Source organism: Penicillium longicatenatum, assembly GCF_028827895.1.
Source record: "Penicillium longicatenatum strain IBT 33135 chromosome Unknown contig_7_segment0_segment0, whole genome shotgun sequence".
In the NCBI taxonomy this organism is placed as follows: Eukaryota; Fungi; Ascomycota; class Eurotiomycetes; order Eurotiales; family Aspergillaceae; genus Penicillium; species Penicillium longicatenatum.
This window is the reverse complement of record NW_026643124.1, coordinates 1,874,769-1,900,857: the sequence shown is the minus strand read 5'-3', so window position 1 is coordinate 1,900,857 and position 26,089 is coordinate 1,874,769. Positions and strand designations below refer to the sequence as shown.

The 26,089-nt window shown below is 47.3% G+C and overlaps 9 protein-coding genes across 9 annotated transcripts; 5 read left to right on the top strand and 4 right to left on the bottom strand.

The window, feature by feature from the left end:
- Positions 1–793: 793 nt before the first annotated feature.
- On the top strand, positions 794–2,818 carry N7484_010966 (fungal specific transcription factor domain-containing protein; the record flags this gene model as incomplete). Its single annotated transcript, XM_057121353.1, has 4 exons — positions 794–843; positions 1,103–1,354; positions 1,460–1,831; positions 1,879–2,818. The coding sequence occupies 4 exons, from the start codon at positions 794–796 to the stop codon at positions 2,816–2,818; spliced, it is 1,614 nt and encodes a 537-aa protein (XP_056967107.1).
- Positions 2,819–3,419: 601 nt separating this feature from the next.
- Positions 3,420–7,431, top strand: N7484_010965 (uncharacterized protein; the record flags this gene model as incomplete). Its single annotated transcript, XM_057121352.1, has 3 exons — positions 3,420–4,395; positions 4,453–6,584; positions 6,643–7,431. 3 exons carry the CDS (start codon positions 3,420–3,422, stop codon positions 7,429–7,431), a joined length of 3,897 nt encoding a protein of 1,298 aa, XP_056967106.1.
- Positions 7,432–8,320: 889 nt separating this feature from the next.
- On the bottom strand, positions 8,321–9,414 carry N7484_010964 (short-chain dehydrogenase/reductase; the record flags this gene model as incomplete). Its single annotated transcript, XM_057121351.1, has 3 exons — positions 8,321–8,444; positions 8,503–8,772; positions 8,828–9,414. 3 exons carry the CDS (start codon positions 9,412–9,414, stop codon positions 8,321–8,323), a joined length of 981 nt encoding a protein of 326 aa, XP_056967105.1.
- Positions 9,415–9,942: 528 nt separating this feature from the next.
- On the bottom strand, positions 9,943–10,935 carry N7484_010963 (uncharacterized protein; the record flags this gene model as incomplete). Its single annotated transcript, XM_057121350.1, has 1 exon — positions 9,943–10,935. One exon carries the CDS (start codon positions 10,933–10,935, stop codon positions 9,943–9,945), a length of 993 nt encoding a protein of 330 aa, XP_056967104.1.
- Positions 10,936–12,780: 1,845 nt separating this feature from the next.
- On the bottom strand, positions 12,781–14,994 carry N7484_010962 (sugar porter family MFS transporter; the record flags this gene model as incomplete). The annotated part of the gene is made up of 12 exons (XM_057121349.1): positions 12,781–13,008; positions 13,064–13,133; positions 13,195–13,241; positions 13,307–13,518; positions 13,566–13,783; positions 13,854–13,885; positions 13,935–14,328; positions 14,383–14,417; positions 14,477–14,754; positions 14,807–14,822; positions 14,877–14,930; positions 14,980–14,994. The coding sequence occupies 12 exons, from the start codon at positions 14,992–14,994 to the stop codon at positions 12,781–12,783; spliced, it is 1,599 nt and encodes a 532-aa protein (XP_056967103.1).
- Positions 14,995–16,062: 1,068 nt separating this feature from the next.
- Positions 16,063–17,187, top strand: N7484_010961 (uncharacterized protein; the record flags this gene model as incomplete). Its single annotated transcript, XM_057121348.1, has 1 exon — positions 16,063–17,187. The coding sequence occupies one exon, from the start codon at positions 16,063–16,065 to the stop codon at positions 17,185–17,187; it is 1,125 nt and encodes a 374-aa protein (XP_056967102.1).
- A 707-nt stretch (positions 17,188–17,894) lies between these two features.
- On the top strand, positions 17,895–20,425 carry N7484_010960 (uncharacterized protein; the record flags this gene model as incomplete). The annotated part of the gene is made up of 6 exons (XM_057121347.1): positions 17,895–17,980; positions 18,010–18,056; positions 18,109–18,497; positions 18,551–18,995; positions 19,048–20,228; positions 20,282–20,425. The coding sequence occupies 6 exons, from the start codon at positions 17,895–17,897 to the stop codon at positions 20,423–20,425; spliced, it is 2,292 nt and encodes a 763-aa protein (XP_056967101.1).
- Positions 20,426–21,006: 581 nt separating this feature from the next.
- On the top strand, positions 21,007–22,428 carry N7484_010959 (NAD(P)/FAD-dependent oxidoreductase; the record flags this gene model as incomplete). The annotated part of the gene is made up of 3 exons (XM_057121346.1): positions 21,007–21,814; positions 21,866–22,109; positions 22,164–22,428. The coding sequence occupies 3 exons, from the start codon at positions 21,007–21,009 to the stop codon at positions 22,426–22,428; spliced, it is 1,317 nt and encodes a 438-aa protein (XP_056967100.1).
- A 190-nt stretch (positions 22,429–22,618) lies between these two features.
- Positions 22,619–24,958, bottom strand: N7484_010958 (glycoside hydrolase family 95 protein; the record flags this gene model as incomplete). The annotated part of the gene is made up of 1 exon (XM_057121345.1): positions 22,619–24,958. One exon carries the CDS (start codon positions 24,956–24,958, stop codon positions 22,619–22,621), a length of 2,340 nt encoding a protein of 779 aa, XP_056967099.1.
- Positions 24,959–26,089: the final 1,131 nt, after the last annotated feature.

Sequence of the window (26,089 nt, the reverse complement as noted above, 5' to 3'; positions counted from 1 at the left end):
GACGGCGGATGATCTTGAGCATCGAGCCTTCCCTTTTGCTAAGGCTGACACCACTAAATCCATCTTGGGTGGATCTTATAGGTTCGCGTACTATGTAAGGCGTCTGCTAGGCAACACCCAGCGAACATCCAGCGAATATTCAGCGGAGATCTGCAATTTTCCAACAGCTATCAACAATAGAATTTGAGATATTTTTGGTCAGAGCATGATCCGGCAACCATGAGCAACAAACCCATCGGCACTGTGCAAGGCAACCGCTCTTATTTGAATGCAGAAGGATCATACTTACTTCACGGAACGTATTTACTACCCGCCTCAAGAGAAAACCACACTACGTCTTTCTTGTTACAATAGTATATTTCAACAGCCATGACTCGAGTTATCTTATCTTAGGTTCACTACAGGGGTCTTTATGAACAGTATTAATAGCAAATAGTGGTGTTTTCCCATGGCGGGTGGATGGTGAATCATGTAATAGTGGGGGCCGACCCCCGATAGCGAATCAAATGTGCCAGCGATATCGCGCTACATGCAGCGAAACTGGCCGGATACGGTGCCGATCAGCTGGAAACACACGTCGTGTCCGGGAGCCGCAGGCATCCATGATTCCATATTGCCGTTTATTCTTGGATGAAATTGCCTGTCAATTGACCGGTTGATAGAAGCTCACTATCGTGACTTCACAGCTAGCTAATTTTGGACATTCACTATATTGTCAACCTCGAAGTAGCAGCGGCCTCCGCCCTTTGCTTTATTGAAATGGAGCACATTCAATCTATAGCGGCTCGCTCACATGCAAATCCGACCTCTCATATCAAACCGCGCCGGGCCGGCGTGCCTTGTGTGCGATGTCGCCAGATGAAGGTAGAATCAGAGCGCTCTCCGGGCCTTGTTCTTGGAGCCAACTCCGCCGGCTGGAAAGTTAATTAGTGTCATCAGGTGAAATGTAATGCCAGTCAGAAATTCCCCGCACCTTGCTCGGCTTGCGGAAAAGCAGGTGAGCGGTGCTCTGTTGACCCTACGTTCAAGAGGGTATCCAAAAGAGGGTAATGCTAGCCCATCCATTGCTTTCATGCAGCATTTTGACTCTAATCGAACATAGTCTTAAACCCCGCTATGCATATCAAGAAGGGGAACCTGCATACAGGACACCCCATTCCGAAGCCTCGGGTACTGAGCCGACTAATTTGTCATCAAGACCGGATGGTCCTTTACGTGGCTCGGATTCCTCCTTAACAAGCATCATTGCTGAATTGCGCATCGGCGGGAGGAGATCTGTTCGTTTTGTCCACGATGCTACCGGTGTCAACTTCACATCTAGTGTTGTGGCAGAATTGCTAGAAGAGTACGGCAAGTCAGTAGTCTTTTTATGTCCTTCCCGCTCATGACTCTTTAGGTATTATTCTCATACACATCCAAGGTTCCCGCTGTTGCTTGATCCTTCTACTATAGTCGATAGCTACGAGAAAGCGCCCTTGTTGTTCTGGAGTGTATTGGGCATTGCGAGCAAAGACTCAAAGAAGTATACATCTGACTACCCCCGGTTGCAAATTCTTATAAGGCAATTGGTAGCAGACATCCTCCTCCTCGGTACTCGGTCCATCTACCTTGTTCAAGCTCTACTTCTACTCTGTGTCTGGTCTTCTCCCCATGAAGATATGAACAAGGAGCCATTTTCGATGTACGGAGCTGTCGCGATCTCTATGGCACGGTCTCTTGGTTTGCATCGTCCAAAACATCCATTCCTTTTATTTGCTGCAAAGGCATCAGAGATTGGAACCATGGAAACTCGGACGGTAACCTGGCTGGCTTGCTTTATCGTGGATCAATGGTAAGAATGCTCCCGACTGTTCACGAGCTTCGCTAATTACTCTGCAGGCATACCGCAAGGTTTGGTGTGCCTAGTTCCATCAGGATCGACCACACAGTTCTTCACGCCCTGAATGTTTCGATGCCTTGGATACCAACGATTACAATGATTCAACTTCATATCGCTGTCGTCACCTCGAAGATTTCGACTGCCCTGGGGGAATGTGAGACCTCGGCCACCGGGCTTACGGCTGATCCTCTTCCGCTTGTAAGGGTGTTTGAAACTGAGCTTTCCATGATACAAGATAAGTACGCGTGCGAATGGTCTCCTGCCGAGGAGGTGTCACTCCTTGACGCGCGGCTCAGCCTGTACTCTTATGTTCTCGACCAGAAAAAGAACGAGCCACTGAGAACCTTTAACCAAGAAAATGAAATCATCACCCAGAGCAGTATCACGGCGAGACAGCTCCTGGTCGTGCTGACTACATTTCCCGACGCACTGATCAGAGGGACGTTCCATGTGTTTCGCTCTGCGAGCTACGCAGTCTTCTTTCTCTTACGCATTCTTGGGACGGCGCCCAGTGATTTTTACGATGAGGCGGGTATCAGAAATATCATCAGACAAAGTTTCACACTCATGAGGGACATGTCGCAGACCGCGAATGACCGACGGAATCACTGCATGCGAGTCTGCCGAATCATCGAGAACATGATCGACTACGAAGACTGGAACAAAGATACGCCGTATTTAGGCAAAGCCGAATCATTCATGGCTAACAATTTTGTTGCAGATGTTGCGGCCAGAGGCATGATCAAAGCAAACATGCGGCATGCGGCCGCACAAACTGAACGCGATTACCGGGAAGCCGCGGCAGGAGGAGTTCCACCGGAGGCAGAGTCGAATTTGGATCTCGATTTCTCGATATGGGACCCGATGGAATGGAATATGAATTGGCAGGACACTGATGACCTACTATTTCTCAACGAGGATATAGATGGATCCTCGTGATTATGAACTTCTGCGCTCGGTTCAGAATGACCTCGGATGAGATGCTCTAAATATACATGAAATATGTTGCTAAAATGCAGCAAAACTCCGCAATCACAGATCTTACTTTTTGGAACGAACCCCTATTAAATGGTCATGGCCCTGCAGCATCCTCAAAATCTGAGATAGGATACCATGATTCAGTGTGCTGGTACCTGATAGATAACTCTAAAATACCTTCTCAGCTTTTTAATGTCCACTTTGAATTGGCCAAGCACCTTCTAAGGTTTGCCCAAAGTCCATACTTGTCATCCTTATCGGCATATACTTGCCGTGCGGGGTGTCTGCTTTACCTCCCGACGGTTTATCTCTTCTATCTGTAACCTATCGGCTTGACAGCTTACTAGCCGAGATGAAGCGGAGTTGCCAAGGACTCACGCAAGTGATCAAAGTAAAAGCAAAGAAACCAAGGCGATTGATAGATCTGCAGATCAGAAAGTGCGGGCCGAAACCGACTTCTCCTCATACCCCTCACTTCAATACGATGTAGATATAAACTGCTTGTCTTCTTTCCGGATCCATAGGGGCATATTGGTTCTTCCCTTACTCCATTTTATTCAACATGAGTCAATCTGGAATTCGTATTGCTATCGACAGAGGTGGTACCTTCACTGATGCCTGGGCTCAGATCCCCGGCCACTCTTCAGACATAATCTTCAAAGTTCTTTCCGAATCCCCAACCGAATACGAAGATGCTCCGACAGAATGTATTCGCCAAATTCTCGAAACCGCGAGCGGCTCTTCGATACCTCGTGGAACGCTCCTAGACTTGACCCCGGTCGAATCTATCCGGATGGGTACTACTGTCGCCACAAATGCACTACTCGAACGCAAGGGCGATCGCATCGCACTATTAACGACGAAGGGCTTCCGCGACCTACTTAAAATCGGAAATCAAGCTCGACCCAATATTTTCGACCTATCTGTTCAACGACTCCGTCAACTATACGAAACAGTCGTCGAGGTTGATGAGCGCGTGACGATTGAAGGATTCTCGGAGGACCCCAGTCCAAAGCCGATTGATGTTGATTCCGATGAGAATCTGCATTTGGGGTTGACGGGTGAAGTTGTTCGTGTCCTATGTACTCCGGACTTGAAAACAGTTCGGAAAGATTTACTCGCTCTGTGGGACCGAGGATATCGCTCGGTCGCTATTGCACTTATGCACTCATACACGTACCAGGAGCATGAGGTTTCGGTGGCAGAAGTGGCGCGTGAGCTTGGCTTCAAAGTTGCTGTGTCCTATGAGCTTCAGACTATGGCGAAGCTGGTTCCGAGAAGTCAGTCAGCTGTTGCAGATGCTTATCTGTCTCCTGTGACCGAGAAATACTTAGATGGATTTCGGAAGGGGTTCAAAGGCGAATTGAGAGACGAGCACGCAAAGAAGGTCTTTGTCAACCAGTCAGATGGTGGCCTAACTTCGATTGCGAATTTCTCTGGTCTTCGTGGCGTGCTGAGTGGGCCTGCTGGTGGTGTGGTTGGCATGTCAAGGACATGTTATGATCCTGAAGATGGAACACCGGTGCTGGCTTTTGATAGTAAGAAGATGTCGTTGATATATATTCATTCCACCGACGTTCACTAACATGTTGCAGTGGGTGGTACAAGTACTGATGTCGCTCGATATGCCGGGGCATTAGAACATATATTCGAAAGTACTATTGCTCAAGTTACAATTCAGACACCGCAACTTGACATCAATACAGTGGCTGCTGGCGGTGGATCGATGCTCTTCTGGGAGAATGGACTTTTTAAAGTCGGCCCACACAGCGCAGGAGCTCATCCCGGTCCAGCATGTTATGGTCGAGGTGGACCACTAACAGTGACGGATGCGAACTTGTTCCTTGGTAGGATCATCCCGGACTATTTTCCACGACCTTTGGACCTTGAAGTTGTGAAACAGAAATTTGCGGCATTGACCGTAGTCATCAATTCCGAAAAGGACGGATCTTCTCAGCTTACTCCAGAGGAAGTTGCTGTCGGTTTTATCTCCATCGCGAACGCGACTATGACTCGGCCGATTCGAACTTTGAGTGAAGGGCGAGGGTTTGAGACTGCGGCACACAATCTTTGCTGCTTTGGTGGTGCTGGTGGACAACATGCTGTGGCTATTGCAAGGGATCTAGGTATTCAGCGAGCTTTGATCCCCCGGTATTCCAGCATCTTGTCTGCTTATGGCATGGCTCTTGCCGATGTGGTTGTCGAAAACCAGGAGCCCGAGGCAACATCTTATACGATGGAGAATTTCCCTAGACTAGAGGAGCGATTTGAAAGATTGAAAGTTGCGGGTGTCGCTGGGCTCATTTCTCAGGGATTTTCAGAGTCCCAAATCGCACACGAATTGTTCTTGAACATGCGGTATCAGGGAAGCGATACGGCATTGATGATTCCCGATCCAGGAAACTTCTCGGATTTTGGTAATGCGTTTTCTGCACGTCATCAGCAGCAATTTGGCTTTACTCAACCGAGAGAGATTCTGATCGATGATGTTAGAGTTCGGAGCACAGGGAAAGGAATGGATGTATCTCTTTCCAGTCCAACAGCCGAGCTGAAGAAGCTCGCCAATTCGCCTCCGGCAACACCAACACAGCCAGAACGAAATATCAAAGTCTACTTTGAACAGGTCGGTTGGCTTGATATCGGACTTTACTCGCTTAAGGACCTGAAGGTAGGTACTTGCATCAATGGGCCGGCCATGGTAATCGACAAAACCCAGACAATTATTGTGGATCCTGCAAGTTCAGCGATCATCTTGCCGGAGCATGTCGTGATTGAAATTACAGGCAAGGCCAAGCCCGAAATCACAACGAATGTTGTAGATCCAGTGCAGCTCAGTGTCTTCGGACATCGATTCATGAGTGTGGCTGAGCAAATGGGCCACACTATGCAAAAGACTTCAATTTCAGTTAATATCAAGGAACGACTTGACTATTCCTGTGCAGTCTTCTCTGGAGATGGCAGCTTGGTTGCCAATGCTCCCCACATTCCAGGTCACTTGGGCTCCATGAGTTATGCGATCGCATACCAGGCACGACTATACAAACCTGGTGAGCTAAAGCCTGGCGACGTACTTCTGAGCAACCACCCCTGTTCTGGTGGTACACATCTTCCCGATTTAACAATAACTACCCCCGTATTTGACAGCGATGAGAATCCCACAAAGATCCTCTTCTTTGTGGCGAATCGAGGCCATCACGCTGATATCGGTGGGATCCAACCCGGCTCCATGCCTCCTAACTCGACAGAGTTGTGGCAAGAGGGTGCCGCCGTGGAGTCGTTCAAGATTGTCAAAGAGGGCGAGTTCGATGAGCCCGGGCTGATTGAGGTGCTGGTGGATATTCCAGCTTCTTATCCGGGGTCAAGTGGTACAAGAACCTTGCGGGACAATATTGCAGATCTCAAGGCCGCAATCGCCTCTAACAATAAGGGTATTCAATTGATCCGGTCGCTAATTAAAGAATACTCCTGGCCCGTTGTGGAGTTCTACATGAAATCCATTCAGGACAATGCCAGCCAGTCTACCCGTGAGCTGCTCAAGGTTATTGCCCAGAAGTTCAAAGGTCAGCCTCTGGAGGCCGTTGATTATATCGACGACGGAACTCCTTTAGCGCTGAAGATCACCATCGATCAAGAGAGTGGTGATGCGGACTTTGACTTTACCGGTACTGGACCCGAACATTTTGGAAATCTGAATTGCCCACCCGCGATCATGTATTCAGGAATCATGGTGAGTTGAATCCCGTGAACGAAGTCAGCGGCAAAGACATCTTCTAATCAGAGCCCAGTATTGTCTCCGGTCGATGATATCTTCCGACATCCCTCTGAACCAGGGCTGCCTGAAGCCCATTAGACTTATTTGCCCACCAAACACCCTCCTGTCACCATCTTTGAAAGCAGCAACAGTCGGATCAAATGTCGAGACCTCCCAACGCATAGTCGACTTGATCTTCAAAGCGTTCCGTGCAGCAGCAGCTTCCCAGGGTACCTGCAATAACCTAACTTTCGGTTACGGTGGCCGAGATCCCGACACCGGGGAGGTAATCAAAGGGTTCGGATACTATGAGACCATCGCAGGTGGATCCGGAGCCGGCGCAGATTGGGACGGCGAAAGCGGCGTGCATACCCATATAACCAACACTCGTATCTCGGATCCAGAGATTTTCGAAAGGCGTTACCCTGTAATTCTTCACGAGTTCTCTATTCGAGAAGGAAGTGGTGGAGCTGGACGCCGCCGCGGTGGAGACGGGTGTACCCGCGATATCGAATTCCGATTACCGATGCAGGTTTCAATTTTGTCTGAGAGGCGTGTGATTCCACCGTACGGAATGGCTGGTGGTGATGATGGGGGTCGTGGGGTGAACTTGTGGTTGAGGAAGTATCCTGATGGTACGAGCAGGGTTATTAGCCTCGGAGGGAAAGCGACGACGCATATGAATGCTGGTGATCATATCATTGTTCATACGCCTGGAGGTGGCGGTTATGGAAAGGACCCACATAAGAAGGAAGATGTGTTTATGGATATTTTCAAGATCCATGAGAAGTTTGTACCGAGTTCTTCCTTGCTAAGGACGTGACCTAGGCTGGCTTAGCCGTGAAAAGGTGGCATATTTTGTTATCTAACAAGACTTTTGGAGACATTTGCAGAATGCAGAATTGTTTTCTGGGCAGCTTTTTTAGCAGGGCGCTATTATTGTATCGCGTCTTAGGCACCTGGGCAATGATATCAGGGCAACAATTAAAACTTGAATTATTGAGCAGATTATCCCAAGGTCGGCGCGAATGCCACGCCACTGACGGGATGTTAATGTTAGCTAGAAAAAAATAACCCCAAAAAAAATTATCCGGACACGCGGAATCGAACCGCGGACTTTCTGATAAACTGAAATGCTATTACAGTCAGATGCGATAGCCAACTACACCATGTCCGGATTTCATATCAGCGGGTCCAAAATTTGAATTCAACACTTACTAAAAGTTACCATGCTGCCTAGACAGAATCGTCAAACATTCTTCAACGATTTCCGAGATTGACTATATAGAACCCTCAAACATAAGTATCTCAATCTTGTAGACCTCACCGGCTCACTAATGAATGAGCAGGAGGCTCTCTGCTGGTTCAAATTATCGAAACAACAGGCAGATATACCACCGTGTAGGTGAGGGTCCGATTTTGTGGTACTTGAAAATCAAATGGGTGGCAAAAGCAAAGTGAAAGTTAATGCTTACCGACTGGTTGTAGAGCTGGCTGAGCTTTACCAGCTCTATCGCGATTATGGAGTTGACAGATCTCACGATGATCGGCTAGATCAGTATGAACAAAGAGATACATCAGTTACTCTATATATAGTTGGTGCAATCTGTAGATGCACGAAAAAGACGCGAATGTGCCGAATACAATCTCAATGTTGATAAGTACAAACAAGAGGAACCGATCGCCCAGGCAAATTTTGAAAGTTTAAAGCATCAAGCGTTGATCAATGACGTGATCGAAGGCTCCCTCTGCTCCAAAATTTCTATCAAATCCTTCCATAGTTTCTGCTGTGCCTGTGTACCCTCTTCGCTCCGAACAAAAGAAGACAAGGCCGAGCTGTGAGAGTTTCTGTCAGCTACAGAACTTCGGCTTTCGTCGCAGCGATAGTACTTACTCATCGATAAGTGAGTCATTGAGATATTTTCCATGGCTCTCTGGCCACGGAACAATGGCTGCCACAAGTGTGCGGCCCCCAACCTCTGTCGTACGAGCAGTGGCTTTCTTGGCAAGATCCAGCACGACCCGCGAGACTCCTTTAATATTATCAATCAGGCCAGATTCGCAGTAGCCAGGAGTGAAAGTGTTGATGATGATATCGGAAGCTTTGACATGAGCGGTCATTTCTCTGACCAGGAGAATCACCATCAATTTCGAGATCATGTATCTTATACTCCAAGTCAGTACATATGAGCACCACAAGCAACAAATGGCCCACGAACCGTTCTTGCATCTTTGCTCGTTTCTCGTCGCTCAACAGCTCGAATGGCTTTTCTTCCTTCCACTCTGGTAAGCTAAACATAACATGCCGATCTGACGACACGAAGCTGATTCGCGGTTGAATCTTGTGTTTCTCGGTCGACAACCTCAGGATTGGCAGCAAAAGCAAAGCAAGGAAAAACGTATTGATCACGTTGACTGTTAGATGGCTTTCATAGCCATCAGCCAGATAGAAACTATGAGTGTACATCCCAGCGTTTAGCAGCACTGCGTCAAGGCGATCAATACTTCCCATTCGCGATGCAAAAGCCTTGACGGATTCATAGGACGCCATATCCAACTCCTCTACCTGAACAGCTCCAGATCGACCGGTTGACTTTTCAAGCTCCTCTGCAGCATCTTGACCTTTTTCCACTGAGCGAACAGCGAGGATGACAGGTTTGGCATTCAGTCGTAACAAATGCCGAGCGGCCTCTAAGCCGATGCCTCTATTAGCTCCGGTAATTATTACAGTTTGGCCCCCAAAGTCGTAAGTTGGGACGGGCGGGGTCACGAATAGCTGTGAGTGCAAAAATGAAAGGACCGACATCTTTGATGACTTGATGAAAAATGGAAAGACACGGGGTAAGCCCTTATTATTATAAAATCCCAAGAATCATCGTTCATTCAGTCGATCGTCAAGGTCATAGCGCTCGCTAGGAAGGAACTTCTCGAGATGCCCGCGCCTTTTTAAATCCCACATTGGGCGCCTCGTATCGCGAGCCAATAAGGGTCTCTAAGGTAATCCTCGTGTCAATATTGAAACGGCACCGATCTCACTTTTCATTTCGATCCGGGGGGATTTGACTAAATTTAGATAACCGTCTCGCATCAATTGTAACCTTAATTATCGCAAGCCTCGCCTAGAACCACAACCGCTCCCAATTTCTCCTCTCCGACCGGGCCATATCATAGTATACAGGATAGCTACATTAACGGTCTCTTTACAAGATTAGCAAAGCTATGATTCACTTTCGTTGAAGGCATTAAGACTTGCATGTTTTTAATTTTCCAATAAGGTCACATTTCGGTTCATAAAACTGTACACACTTGAAGGCTCATGCTAAACATCAACGTTCTATCTGATGATCTTCCAGCCATAGCGCTCACTGGCCTTTTCTTTCAATCCCATTAAATGGAAATCAAAGTACATGAATGTAAATTCCAAATTTGCGTGGTAAAACTGACGTCGAGCAGGCCTATATGAGCTCAAATAGAACTCGAAGTCGTGGATTAAAGTGTTCAGCCGCTGACCACAGCCACGTAAAGCATCTCTTAAGGTCAGTCCCTGGTCCCTCATGCTTGCTCGAACGAAATTCAAATATACAGAACCATCATCCTGTTTATCGATCGAATCTAGGTCTTTGAATATTCCAATCATGTCGTTCCAAAGAGCTGCCATGACTGAGAGCTGAATGAGGCATGGGTCTTCGGGTGTGAAGAGCTCAGCCTGCTCAGGTGTCATGTAAAGGATGAAAGGTACCATTGTTCCGACCGTGAAGGCTCTCGTCTGGTAAATATCTTTTAATGTTGGCTCATGACAGAATCTTTCACCCTCTTCCATCTGAGTGTCAAAAAAGAGGTCAAGGGCGTCGTTGCACACAGAAAGGTGATGCGGTAAAAGTAGTTCCTTCTTGAGCGGCATTAAATCATCGGCCAAGATCTTCTGAGCGTTGACAGCATTCTCGATCAGAGTGTCTGGACAGGACCCTTTGAACGCCGTCATTTCCGCGACGGGTCCGTCTCTGAGAATACTTTTGAGGTTTTCCAGGTACGTCTTGCCTGCAGTGGAATGCAAATCGTATAATGCAAGTTTCTCGCTGACTTGATCCATATAAAATATCCATGTTACATGTCGGTGCAACAGTATTCTTCTTTCGTAGCTGAGGGGAGATTTGATTGAACATAGGCGAGCCACTTGAAGCCCCAGTCGAGCGAGAGGGCCATCAATTAATTTCAAGGATGGCCAGTCCTTGAGGTCTTGAACAAGTCTGTCCTCCAAATCACTGTCGAATTCGAGATTTATACTAGGTGGGAAGTACATGGCCCACATGTCACTGTGAGTATCCATGCAGTTCTGAGCTTCTTTCCAGTCACTAGTGAATTTTAAACATAGGGCATCTCAATTGTGTTTGAAAAGAATGTTTTCGTTGTCGATATAAGGGGGAATTGTAGTTTTTCTTAGTTGTAAGGGTTGGGAGGAACAGCTTGAGATTTCAACTTGCGCTGCATCTGCCGGTTGTCCGGTTTGCCCAACGAGGATGGGTGAGGATAGTTCCGTAGACATGATGGTAGTCTGGTAAAAGAGATGAGTGCGACTGCGATGAGGGATGAAACTCTTTCATTTCGCAGGGTTTGGCTGTCTTCTTATATCACAACGTCGGCTTTAGTAGAGGAAACGCCATTTATGGAACTTCGAGTACCTCACCGGCTGAACACTCAGCTATCTTCTTGGAGTACTTTAATCCCGCCGGTGACAACAAACCTGCGCAAGCCACGTTGTTCTCGATTGAAACTGGACTTTTTGTGCGTTAGCTAGCCACAGCTCGGCTGTGGCGTATCTTTCATGCACCATTCGCTCCAGTTGAGTAACAAGTTCGGAGGTCCCGATCGGCTAAATAATCCTGGAAATTTCTTCCCAGCGAATAATCCCTTGTCAATACGTCTCTGTAAAACATCGCGTCCTGCCAAACAAAGCTGTGTTTTTGCATGTCACAATCACCGACATATCTAAAATGCTTTCTTTGGTGTGAAGATGACGTCCGGGCTATATCCCCGGGACGACCGACGACAACATCCATGAATCGGGGTTGCCGTGCCGAACTACAAGGATGATGAATAGATTGTAAAAATCAAACCACTTGCGCTCACTCAATTCTCAGTTCCTTGTACAAGCGTGAGGTTATTATGGTCCAGAAATAGATCAACCTCAGGCTGACCTCTACCATCTCCTTCGGGCCATTTCCAACTTTCCAACTTGACTTACAATTAACAAATGGTGAGAATGACCACGCGCTTGTGTGAGGTGCGCCTTTTGGGGCTGATAATTGCAAAGCCAATGGAAAGCGCTTCGTCCCCCTCGCCGTACACCGTACCAAAAGACTCCAAAAAGTCAGCGCCACGATGAGAGCGAAGTGGGCATCAATTTCATGCTCAATGGAAGTCACTTTTGAGCAAGTGGTGTTTACATTGAATTAAAGAGGGTGATTGTTCAAGTCTTGAACTACACTGTCCATAACGAATGGGAGGATGTTGCTCCCTGCCAGTATCGATGCCACACTACTTGTAGTGTCTCAGTTGAGGATCACCCTTTTGGCTTAGCGGGTTGGCAATGTCGTTATAGCCATCTCCACCGTAAAGGCGACCCCGGCCAGACAAATGTATATGAGCATCGAGAACCGACGCGACAATTCAAGGCTGGTCACGGTCATCTGTGCCGATGAAGCACAGCTCAAGCCTGACTTGGTCGTGGATGCCGACGGGGCTCGGCACACTAAACAAGGAAGTGGATATTTTGACGTGCGAGAACGGTGATATTTACCCATTCATTTTTCAATGTTGATATCCACTCATTACTAGGAATTTACTTTGGGCCGCGCGCTAGTCCTTATTGGTTTAAGATGAGTCTCGTGGCAACAGAGTCGCGGGCCAAGCTAGACTTTAGTAAGCCTTGTGGGCCCACGGGCCGAAAGTCTAGGTTGCACCATGTCACCAAATCCCGACTATACTTCTGTCTTTAAAAAGAGCCTGGAAATTCCTTTACACATAACGAGTCGCTTTCATTGCACAATCTGCACAATGGAAGTATGGCGATCACCTTGCTGCGCAGGTTGAACTCTACGTAACCAGGTAACGTCCAATAACCTTCGAGCCATCAAATAACAACTTCATAAATACCATGGTCAAGAACGTGGAACTACACTGTTCCTGAATTTGAAGAATCCAGCCGTGCATCATTCTCCACATTGTCCACGTGAGAGGTTCCCGCAATCTTCCCATCGAAATCGGTGAGGGCTTCCCCGTGAGCCATGTCACGTTCGAAGATAGCGCCAACTTTGCGAGCCTGTCGGTCTCGGAAGACCCAAACCGTACGGTCATTTGAAAAGAGGAAATCGATCTCTTCCAAACTCTTTCCTGCCGTTTCCTTTCGCGATGTTAATAGTTGATTACAACTCAACAAGCGGTAATGTAGCACTTACCGGGTAGAAAAAGAAAACAACTATGGCCATGGTAATGCAAAGAGTCATGAAGACCATGTAGAGCTTCCATCTGAAGTACTGTGTCAGTCTTGAGTTTCATTTCCATGTACTGAGGAATGTTGGCTACTGACGAAATCTTTTCCATGGCCGTTGGGATGTAAAGTGCAAACCAAAAATTCTGAAAATAAATCGTCAGTCGTGATGTTCTTTCAACTCGATAGACGTGACAACTTAGCAACATACCACAAACCAATTCGTTGCCGACGTCATGGATGTTCCTCGTCCACGCGAGCCTGTCGTGAAGAGCTCAGGGGGATAAACCCAGGCGACACATGCCCATGTCAGGCCGAAAACCGCGACGTAAACATAAACAAATGCTATGGTGGCATTTGATGCAGTTTGGCTGGTGAAGTCGAAGTTTGTCTTCTTGGTGAGTGGATTGTATACCGGATTTCCTGGATATGTCAATATAAAGATGTATAGATCCGCGACCTATGCTCACCTTTAGTCTTCATGATTGTTCCGATAAGCATCATCGAGATCGCCATACCGAATCCACCGATGACCATGGGAGTTCGTCGACCCCAGGTATCCATCCAGTACATATTTGGCCAAGTAAAAATATTGAGCACGGCGCCTTGGATACCATTTGCCAATAAGGAGCCACGCGTTGAACTGATACCAGCTTGTTCAAATAGGAATACCGCATAGTACATGATTCTGGGTTGGAATTATGGTAAGCGGCGCTCTTTTTCAGTTCCCTCATAGGAAGACTGGTAACGAAACTTACACGTTGACGCCTGTAACTTGTTGCCAAAATTGCTTGATAAGGATTAGAATCGGTCATTCCTCGATGTTGACACGAACTTACCACTCCAATTCCTAACCATGTTCGACGGCGATCGCGTCCGACGAGCATCTGAATATAAGATGGAGAGGGGTTCTGCCTCTCCCACTGTATTTTTGCCTCGATCTCAGCTAGCTCTGCATGCACAAAAGAATCATTTATATCATCATTCGAGTGCAACTTAGCCAATGCATGTAACGCTTTCTCGTGCTCATCTCGCTGTGCAAGCCACCGAGGTGACTCGGGCATAAAGTACATGGTCAGATGCAAAGAGGCGGTAGGTATCATCTGCAGACCTAAAGCTAGGCGCCATGATGCATCGCCAGGTAAAAAGCTCGTTCCGTATTGGATCCAAAAAGCGATAAAAATACCAAAGTTGATACAACATTGTTGCATCGAGACAATGCGACCACGAATTCTGCTTTTATTAGTCGAAATATCCAACGGAATGACTCAAACAAGACCGCCTTACTGAGGAGGAGCAATCTCGCTCTGATATAGGGGTACCTATATTCGATGATTCAGTATTAGCAGATGATGAAATGGATTTTCGGATCTCGTCATACCATCATTGCCAGGCAACCATTTCCTAAGCCATTGATAACGCGACCTGCAATGAGCGCAGTCACCCCGTTCGCTGCCGTTGAGATAGCGACACCGATGGTAAATATTAAGGAACCCAGGAGAATGGTGTTCCGACGGCCCAGACGGTCAGCAAGGAATGCACCCGTCAAGAGCGACCCTGCAAATGAGCCAGCCTGGATTGACGCTGTTATGCCTCCTTGTAAAAAGTTCCCAGGGTAATTCATATAGGAGAGAAATTGTGGCATTGTTAGAATTCCGCCTAGTGAAGGTCAATAGCCATGGTCTTCGAACTCTCAACAAACTCGACTTACTCATCGAGCCCGTATCCTGTCATTATCAGCGCATGAAAGCTTGTTTTTATTATTTGGTTCGTGTACTTACATATCCGAATGCCACGCCTCCTGTACATGGCGCGATGCCATAGAGGTACATTTTCTGGCCTCATTAGTCGCTCAATGCCTCTGAAGAGTGTGGGGTGGCTTACCCACGAGCCACCCATTGTGGCTTTTTTTTTGGTGGTATTCTTGATTATCTTGCAAATAATTCTCTTCTTTTTTTGCGCGCTGTCATGAATTTATTATGATGAAAGCAAATTTGAACGGATAATTACCCCCTCATTGCACTTTTAGCTGTGGTCTGCACCATTGTGGATCCGGGGCCCCGGATATTTGCTAATTGGTGCCCCCACGCGCCAAAAGACGCTTGAGAATTGTGCTTCAAGTCCTGCATAGGCTTTGAATCAATGGTTCCTGTTATCCTACGAAGCATTGTGACCCGTTGATCACGTGAGGAAAAGCAATCGGTTATACATATAAATATAAGTAACGGAGGGTACATATCCCAATTTATTAGGATTTGATGGGCAACTACGACGGAGATCCTGTATTATGGAGAAGTCTTCTCGGTGAGCTGAAGTAGCTTAGATCACTTCCATGTTCTTCGAGACCATATTATATACACTTTTTATCAAAAATTATATGGATCTCGGGTTTTTGCTCTGTCTTCCTAAAACCTCCGAATGTTGTTCATAACCAGCAGTTTCAATTTCCCGAATGAACTGCGTTCAAAAAACCATTGAGATACAACCAAGGCGGTTGGGCCTTTATTGATGAAAATTAGAGAACACAAGCACTCAATCGTACCATCACCGCTGTGCCTTCTGTGCATTAGCATCTTGTATTCGCTTGACATACTCCCCTAACGCGCCGATAGCCACGACGCGTTTTTTTGGCACATGATGTCCAAATTCGAATATTGAACTCGACATCTTTGGTCATTCTACCTTTGTCACGAATCGTGGCATCCTCGACGTGAGTTTCCAACATCTTCGGGTATTTCTCCATGAGTGGAGATGGAAATGATCGGCATCTGTTGCGAGAACCAATCATATTTTTTCCGTCGGGTATTTGCATCGGAGTTATTGTGAAGCTCGGTGTTTGCTTCCTTCGGTTGAAGATAACGAGCAATCTTAGCCTCGCCGAGGTGGGGTGGTGAGGTCTATGAAATTGAAGAAAATTCGACAGTGTTTCTTTCTCACAGAGATTGTTGTGTGCGCATCATCTCACAAATGAGCAATTCCAGGCCATCAATACCGCTATCGCGGATACTTCCGCCGCTCGTGCTGGGCGGCGCAGGATTCAGCCACCAATTAATCCGCAATCCCAATTCGACTCAGGCACTAGATGTCCTAAAACGTGCCTTTCAGCTTGGTCTACGAGCAATCGATACATCTGCATATTACCACCCTTCAGAAATTCTCCTCGGCGAAGCTCTATCCCATCCCGAAATCACGAACGACTACTCTCGCGATCAATACTTTTTGATGACCAAGGCCGGGCGCATCAGCGCTGATAAATTTGACTATTCGCCAGCATGGATAAGACAATCAGTTTTACGATCGCTGGAGCGTCTCCAAACAAGCTATCTTGACGTTGTTTTTTGTCATGATGTCGAATTTGTTCCTGAAGAAGAAGTGATTCAAGCCGTTGGTGTCCTAATCGATATGGTTAGGGAAGGCCACATCCGATATATCGGCATATCAGGATATCGCATTGATATCCTCGCTCGCCTCGCCCGTCGTGTCAGAGAAGAATACGGCCGGGCTTTGGATATTATACAAAACTGGGCGCAGCTGACACTTCAAAATGACTTGCTGGCTCGTGAAGGCTTGACAGCCTTCCGAGAAGCTGGCGTCTCATGCGTGTGCAGCTCTAGCCCTCTGGCAATTGGCCTTCTGCGTGAAAACGGGGTCCCAGTTGGCGATCTGGGGGATTTCCATCCTGCACCACCGGGCTTACGCCAAGCCGCCCAAGCGGCTTCTGAGTATGTCAACGCTCGTGGTGAATCTCTCGCAGCATTGGCGCTGCGATATGCTATTGTGCGGGCACAGCTGGAGTCATCAAATGAGTTTCGCGTCACAACTATCATGGGCATTGCATCAGTTGCCGAGCTGGAAGAGAATCTTGCATCGGCTCAAAAGGTTCTGCGGAAGTCGGAAAATTGTCCTTCTGAATGGCTTTGGGCAGCCCAATCAACAATTACCAGGAATATCGAGCCTGGAAAAGTGAATGAAGATGATGAGATGGTCGCCCGAGTGAAGGAAATATTGGGCCCATGGCGAAACTACAGCTTCCCTAGCCCAGGCAAGGGCTGGGATGTGGCCAATAAACGTCCGGTAGAAGGAAAGCTATGATTAGTGCTTGCAACTTGGATCAAGTTGCTCTGTGTCTATAAGAAAGCCTGGATCTATTGCGGAATGTACTCCGGAGCTAATATAGTTAGCATATATGTAGAAATTAATGTCTGCCGCAACTTGAATCAACCATTTCCCGAAGGCATACTCTACCTTTCTCATTGTTCTCGTAAGTTTTTCTTCATAAGGCTTATCTTTTGTGACCAAAATGGTACCTATTACTTGAGTGTCCGGTTGAGTATATGGTTTTTCGGGTCATTTCACCGTGATGCTCGCACATTTCTAGGCCAAACTTTGTAATACGCGTCCCGGCCTGCGAATAAATTCGAGCATCAAGCAACAGGCATTTTCCGATAATGCTAGATTGGTTAATATCACATGGCTTAAGCGCTTTCAGTCGCATCTCCCGTGGATGACATTATGTTATTCTTATTCGAATCCATTTACCTATGGCCATTCCTGTAACGCGAGTAGATACACCCTTGAGTCACGTTATCATGTCATATATTTCATATATTTCCCAGACGAATGAATCGAATAGAGTTAGATTAGGTGCCAAAATCTGGCGTGCAATTTATAGAATTTTACCCATTGACGCTTTGGTCTCCGCTTCCCCACAAAAGTCGTCTCCGCATCCACGCGCTTCTGCTTCCTGCTTTCCCCGCAGTACTGCGATCTGACTTGGCCCCTAGAGAACGCGAATAGACATGTCGCATCGGCATCAAACACGAGTTTTACGAGCCTGCGATTCGTGTACTCACTCGAAGCAACGCTGTGATGGTCAGCGACCATGGTGAGTAAGTGTCCTTGCAAGAAATAGAGGTCTGTGCTGATTCTAACCGCGTCGCGGGCAAGTCGACGCTGTTTAGGTACGGCATGATTTTATAGTCACGGGTGAATGATATCTAATTCGCTATATAGAGCGTGAAGAGTCCTGTCACTACACCAAGACACTTCGCAAACGCGGGCGTCCACCTCGATCGGACTCGATCCGTTCTTTGAGGACAGAAAAACACCGCGCCGTTGACCATGAATCACCACAGAGAACGCCTCAAACCCCCCTGGAGATGATAGCGGAAAGTAGTGCATCGCGGCCAGATACTTTCAATGGCATGGCTCCTTCCGATCTAAGGCGCTCCACAATTGGAGAGGCTACGGACAGCATGTCGGAAGTTCTCAAGAACTCGATTGGTACTAGTAGTACCGACTCGTCCTTCTCGAACCAACAAGAAAAATTCAATCCAATATTTCACAGGCCACCCGCCAGCATTGAAGTTAACTCGAATCAAAGTGAATTTCCGTCCGTGAAGGTAAGCAGTCTCTTCAAGAATCTCTTTAGCGGACCTTCTGACACGCTTCTAAGATTTCTATGGACCCTACCAGTCCTTTGAAAGACTTCTCTCGACCAAAAATCGATCACGATTCGAACATTGCTCACGGATATTCAATAAAAGAATCACATCATTTTCTTAATTCAATTTTGCCACATTTGCAGGGGGTGCTCTCTTTGGCAGAAGCTTTAGAGATGCTGGAAATTTATTTTGATGAAGGTTCCAATCCACTTTACAAAACAACATCACCCTATATGCTGGCCCACGTCCTGCATCCTTCAACAGTGTTAAGCCAAGCTGATGCACGTCCGATATCCCCTGCCCTTCTCGCAGTGATCCTTTTCTGTGTTACACAGACTGCGGATATGAAGATCTTCGACACACCGGGTGCCCGGGAGCGGACAAGCGTAGTTCTTTATCGCCTTGCGTTGGACTTACTTGAAACAGAAGATCCTGATAATTACTTTCGCACATCTGGTGAGTTGATTGAATCCATCTAAACTGATTTGATCAGAAGCTCACAGGTTAGATGGATGGCAATTTCATCCTCACCCCAATGGCAGCTCACCGAGCGAATTCAACTCGACTCCGAATCGCCAGTCTTCAGGACAGGCATTACTACCAAGACAATTGGGCTCAACAGACATCATCCTCGCTGTGACCATTTTGACCCTGACCATATCTGGGGGCCATTATAAGGCAGACTCACTCAAATGGAAAGATAAACTTGTCAGGCTTGTTAGAGCAAGTGGACTTAGCATGGAAGACCAAGATATTGACCTGGGTCCCGTTTTCTGCGGTTTGTATAATGGTGATGCCACATTCAGGCGGTGGCTAATTTCAAAGGAGGAGCGCCGACGGCTGTTTTGGCTGATCTACTCTTTAGATCGCCATCTTGCCTTATCTTTCAATGTGCAATTGAGCCTCCCCGAAGGCACCTTTTGTGTCAGAACACCATTACCAGAGGATGTTTGGCAATCACTTGACACGGCTGATCTGACGTACATACCGACATGTCCGCTCGGGCCACCTACACATATCTCGGGTTGTGGATTTTTCGAGTACTTTTTACCATTGGCGACAGTCCTCGGGCATATCATTGATTTGCATCACTACCGCAGCCACCCAGTCATGGGCAGATTTGTCCCCATGGAGGCTGTTCATCATATAGAGGCCATGATTTCTTCACAAGAGCAAGAGCTGACTGCACTTCAAACTCAGACCAACGAGTTATTTACGGATGATCTCAACGCTCAAGGCTTTTCTCAGCAACCCACAGGCCCATCTTCACACAGCGGAGAAGAATTCACTTCTTCCAGTATGTCCAATTCTACAATAACCAAGCTACAGCTAGTCCGGATATACAGCACATATCTTTTGCATGTCTTCCACATTTTGCTTCACGGGAAATGGGACCCAATCTCCATGATTGAAGATAAAGATGACTGGATCACTTCCGAGAGCTTTTTGAAATGCGCGTCACATGCACTAAGTGCAACAGGCGTAGTCTCACAAATTCTGACCCTAGATCCGGAATTGCTTTTCATGCCTTATCTCTTTGGGATTTATCTTCTCCAAGGAAGTTTCATCCTACTCCTGTTCCTTGACCGTATGCCAGAGCTTGGTCCTAATCGATCCGTGGAAGAAGTCTGTGAAACTATTATTCGGGCCCACGAAGTGAGTGTGGTGACTTTGGATACGACATTTCAGGTAGGATTGATTTTCACCAATTAAGGCAAAAAGCCACTGACCAGTGACTGCAGAAAAACTTCCGGAAAGTGTTCAGGTCCATGTTGTATGACGCTCAACAAGCCGGTCCTCATTCGTGGGATGAGCACAAAGCTCGACGCAGAGAGCTACTTTCTTTGTATCGCTGGACGCCGTTAGCTCATGGGCTTGCATATTAAGAGGCACACCGAGCGACTCAGTAACCCGGTTCGCAAGACAATTCCATGCCTATGTCATGCTATGTTAGTGATTAGTTGAGAACATCCCTTGTCACATCATCTCCCCGCGCCCCGGGAGGCGCTACCCTCTTTGGCATTGCTACCCCGCACGGCCGGCTCGGCTTTTCCCCCGAGCATTAGCCCTATAGGTAAAGACCTTGCAGAATGTCGATCTCCCTTTCCACGAGTAGTATTCGAACAAATGGTATGAAGCTGTTGTTCTCTTTTTAGAAGCAGACTTCATATTGTAAAATACAATGCCGCTATCTGGAGTAACGATGTTAGTTCATCCTCGACCCACGTGATCGGCTCCGCGGAAAAGTCGCCCGAGATCGGAGCCGCCGCCGGTTGAGATAATCTCGAGTCTTGATTGACAGATAAGGCGCCAATTCGCTGTAAGCTATTGGAAATACAACGTTGAAAGCTCCCTTATACATTTGTCGATCACCTATCTCCAGTTCATAATTCTAAGGATCAACGTCGCATTGAGCACCTGGTGAGACTCACTTGCTTTCACAAAGAAAGTCCAGGCCATTTTAAATATGGCCCCGAGCAACCCCTCATACCTCATTATCGGTGCTGGTGTATTCGGTGTATCAACTGCTTATACCCTTATCCAAAAATACCCAAACGCATCGGTCACCCTGGTCGACCGAGATGCATACGATGCCGACTCTCGCGTGGCAGCATCATGGGATTGGAACAAGGTGATTCGCGCTGACTACGACGACAAAGTTTACTGCAAGCTAGCTCTTGAAGCGCAAGATATCTTCAAATCCGATCCTCTGTGGCAGCCTCATTTCCACCAAACAGGTGTGTACTGGAATTGCCGCAGCGACTACGCACAAACCGTTATCACCAATCACAAAGAGCTAGGCCGCAATGACGATATCATTGCACTACCTGTTGCCAAGGCCCGAAAGCTGTACGGTGGTATTTTTGACAATGCGGACTACACCGGCGTGAAGGAGGTTCTCATCAACAGAGCTAGTGGTTGGGCCGCCGCCGGAGATGCGCTCCGCGCCGTCACGAAGAGGTGCCTAGAATTGGGCGTGAAATATGTGACTGCTGAGGTTGCCACTCTTGAGTTCGACGGTCGAGGCTCCTGTACTGGCGTAAAGACAAAATCTGGAGATGTGTTGTCGGCTACCCATGTTATCGTTGCTGCGGGCGCTTTTACGCCTACGTTGCTGGAGTGGAGTGCCGCGAAGAGTGGAAATCCTGGTCTCCGGGCTGGAGAGCGTATCTTAGCTGCTGGTATCACAACTGGAATGGCACAACTCACTGATGAGCAGTATAAGAAGTATAAAGATATGCCTGTTGGTTTCCAGGGCTACACGCCCGAAGAGGGTGCGTAACTTTGTTTTGTATATTTGCATGAATAGCGCTAATTTTGAACAGGCAAACCATTCATTGGCAGTCTCCCTCCCACCAAGGACGGAGAGCTCAAGTGGTGGGGATCCAAGATCTTCACAAACACCCGTGAGGTCCTCCCTGGCCGTTCCATCTCTTCTCCCCCGCCTACATTCGACTACAACCAGTGGAAGGTTCCTGGACCTCTCAAACAGGATATCATCGAGGCTAGGAATCTATGGTATGGACCTGAGAGTGCGACTTGGAACATGACCAAGCACAGAATCTGCTGGTGAGTAGGGTTATATAACCATATCACCACAATTTAAGATCTAACAATCAGCAGGGACGCCTTCACCACCACGTCTGACTTTATCATTTCTCCTCACTCAGCCTCCAGAGGACTCTACGTCGCAACATGCGGTTCTTTCCACGGTTACAAATTCTTCCCCGTGCTTGGGAAATACGTCACACAGATGCTTGAGGGCGAGCTTGCGCCCGAATTGGTAGAGAAATGGGCTTGGGACCGGCAGCGGCCAGATTCATCGCAGAATGTGGAGTACCCGAACTCTGAGATGAGACATCTGTTGCAGCCGGCAGCGAAGCTATAATGTGATTAGACGATCGTACAAATGCATCGGAAATGATGGTGAATTGATTGACTTTATTTGGTCGAGCTGGTCTTGTGTTTTCAAGTTTGACTGCAATGGACAGGCAATACGTCAAGAGTTACCAAAAGCCCAGCCATCTTATGCTTTGACCACATGCATGACTTGTAGGCTTGTAAAATGGCCAGACCTATCATTCTCCTATCTCTTTCCCCCTCGCATTCATCATTTTGAGCGCCTTCTTTCGCCCATGTACAGTGGCTTTCTGCACAATGCCGTCAGAGTCCCACGAAAAGCTCACTTGCCCTCCACCACGCAGGTGCAACCCAGATACAGAGCCTCCTTTCCAAGAAGAAGATATAGCTGGACCTAAAATCACAGTATGAATACCCTGGTCCCCATGGGCTTGTGGCAAATCCTGAATCAGTATCTCAGCGACAGCAGCAACAAGACCAAAATTCGCATCAATCTGAAATGGAGTATAATGGCCAGAATACATAGACAGCCCATTCTCTGCGATATTCTGCTCAATAGCAAAACGCAATTCAAAGTTGGCTTCCTCTATATTGTTAAGACGAGCCCAGCAAGCCGATCTCCAAACCTTCTCCCATCCAGCATTCGCGTCAGTTTCTCCATCACCACGAGACCACATCATTGTTTCAACAGCGTCTGCAATGGTCTTATTGCATTCTTCAATTGCAACGCTGTATCCGGGATACCAACCGACAAGACCACTTAAATGGCGATGAGTATCATTTTCAACGTCGATATCCAATTTCCATTCTTGTAGCTGGCCCCAAGATCCGATATGAATGCCTCGATCCAAGTGAGCCATTGCTTGCACAATATTTTCGTAGAACTCGTGATCATCATCACCACTCTCAGACCAGGTCGCTAGAATGCGATCGAAGAGTTCCCATATCTGCTGTTGATACATGGAGCATCCAAAGGTCGTGGGTCCATGCTCGGGCGAGTTGCATGGATTTACCACCAAGGTCCCATCGTTGAAATAAAGGTCCTCTTGCAGCTGCGATAACCAAAATATTGCCGTGCCTTTAAGTAAAGGGTAGCCCTGGCGTTGGTACCAAGTCGCATCAGCGGAGTAATCCAGCCATTTTGGAATGAGGAGTGCCATCCAAGTCGCTGCAAGGGGAAAGTCGGCCCAAACAGCGTCATTTTTCATTGCAGTATAGCCAAAAGTATTTATCTCGTCGTGTATTACCCAAGATCCGCTTGGTGCACCGTACAGCAGCTTTGCACTTTCTTCCCCGTATGGAACCCACGTCTGTTCTATGAAGTCCCAGAGGCATTGTTGCAGAGATCCAAGTCCGACTTGTGGTGCAGCCCAGTAGTTCATCTGTAAGTTGATATTGGCATGATAGTCGGCACTCCACGCAGGGTCTTGGTCGACTGCCCATCTCCCTTGGAGATTGGCTGGAAGTGATTTCTCACGAGATGATCCAATCAGCAGGTATCGGCCGTAGTCAATGAGCAGGGATTCTAGCCAGGGATTTCCGGTTGAACTGTTGTAATCCGAAATTACTTGCGCGGTCTCAATGTTGCTGGAGTTTAATGTATCAGGAAGGTTGAGAGAAAATGTGCTGAACAGGGCATGATGGTCTTGAACATGTCGGGTAAAGATATCTTCGAATGACAGTGAAGCCGCAATGGAAACGGTCTTTTTCACTGCGGATGTTGCCTCCGCACCTCGAAAGGAGAAACCGGCTGCCTTGTTTCCGCGAGTCTGGTCGTAGTTGGATCCGGCGCCAACGATAATTGCTAAGCTGGTATCTTTTGAACCTTCTGGGAGAATAATGGAGTCCCCGTTGCACTTGGCAGCGGTTGGTTGTACTGCTTGAGACACTCCGACAAATTGCATGCCTGGCTGAGCCAGCTGACCGGCCATCTGAAGCTGATTTCCAATGCAGGACGTTTTGACCAAAGTGAAGTTCAAGTAATCATTTCTTAAACTAATTTTCATTGCTGGGAGTGGTAAGTTCGACGAGATTTGATATACACAAACGTCGTCCGGTTGAGAGCAGAAGATAGATGTATTGAATCCATGTGTCTCATTTGAAAATCGTACTGAATGGACCCCAGTTTCGAGATCGAGGCCCCGAAAGTATGAAGTATAGCTCTGTAGCTCGTCGAAGTCGACGGTCAAATTTGCGAGCGGCGTATATGATCCATAGGAGTATATTTTACCAAGAAGCTCGTCAACATCTCCCGTGCCATTTTGGAAGATCTCTTCGCGTATTCCAGAAAGAAAGTGAGATCGGTCGGTTACAGGATTGCCTCCGGAGTAAGTCACATTCTCAAAAGGCCCACCGGTCCAAAGGCTGTCTAGGTTGATGTTGATTGATTCTGCCCCGGGTTCTCCAGCAGGCATGAGCCCTAGCCGTCCATTACCTAGTGGATATGCTTGTTGTATGACATTAGAAGTGCTGGCTGGGGAGTTTGACCAGAGCAATTTGGCAGTGGTCGAACCGCATAGAGCAGCAATTATAAGTAATTTTCTGGCGGGCATCCTCATGGAAAGAAGCTTGATAGTGAGCTTTGCCCGGGAAATATGGAGGATAGAAACAATTAGATCTATATATGGCCAACCTTATCGGAAAAATTCAACTTCACATTATCCGATTTACAACGGCAGTTCCCCGCAATCAACAGGGTTCAAAGCCCTGTGGCGGATATCATGCAATGAACCTGCAGGAATTTAATGCATCGTGTTGTGTCTAAACACGATCGGGACACATCCCTCATGTTGCGGGGTGAAATTATCCGTGGTGCATTAGTTGAATGTAACCCCTGACATTAAATTAGCCGATGATGCGGAGTAGATTTGCAGTTCTTTGGCAAGATCAATACTCCATTTCAGATCACCTGTCACTTTAGTTTCAAAGCATGATGATTGGAGAGGGATATTCTTTGCGCCTGTATTCAGGGTATTGCTTGTTCTGCAACCGAAGGTATGACGCAAGACGGGATTGGCGGAGCGCAACGCGTCACCATAACCGTTTAACGCACCCCCATTTATATCACATGACGCGTGAGATCACAAGCTTGACAAAATGCGTTAGACGAGTCCTCAATAATGTATCTCATAAGAATGAAATGATTGAAAATAGAAAAAGAAAGGAGTCCGGAGTAATATGGTTGAGTTATGTGGGGCGCAACTCCGCCTCATGTGTGATCTAAATCCAGTATGCATATGTATGTTCTTTTGATAGGGGCAGTTCATCGCTGCCGGCAAAATCTTGTACATAAGAGTTTTGCTGGACTGATTCAATCATTTGGAACTTGTAACAGAACTAAGTTCTTTTTCTTCAGGGAACTAGTCAGGGATGTGATTTGGCTTCCTTGGATTCGGCATCCACTGACAATGCCATAACGGGGGCCGTTGCCTGTCGGAAATTCCGAGTCCTTCTTGATCGGCATGTGGACATAGTGTGTACATGGAAACGCCCCGTTTCTTCTTGGGACTTTTGGGTTCATTGTGGGTTCGTCATGCAGGCCTTCCAAGTTTGGACAACATTACCCACCTTAGCTAATCCAGATTCTCATGATTTAGCCCTCAAGAACGACTGGAATATTGGCGCGAGCTTAAATGATCGGCTTCAGTGCTCCAAATAAGATTAAGATCATTCCGATATGCACTCGGCAT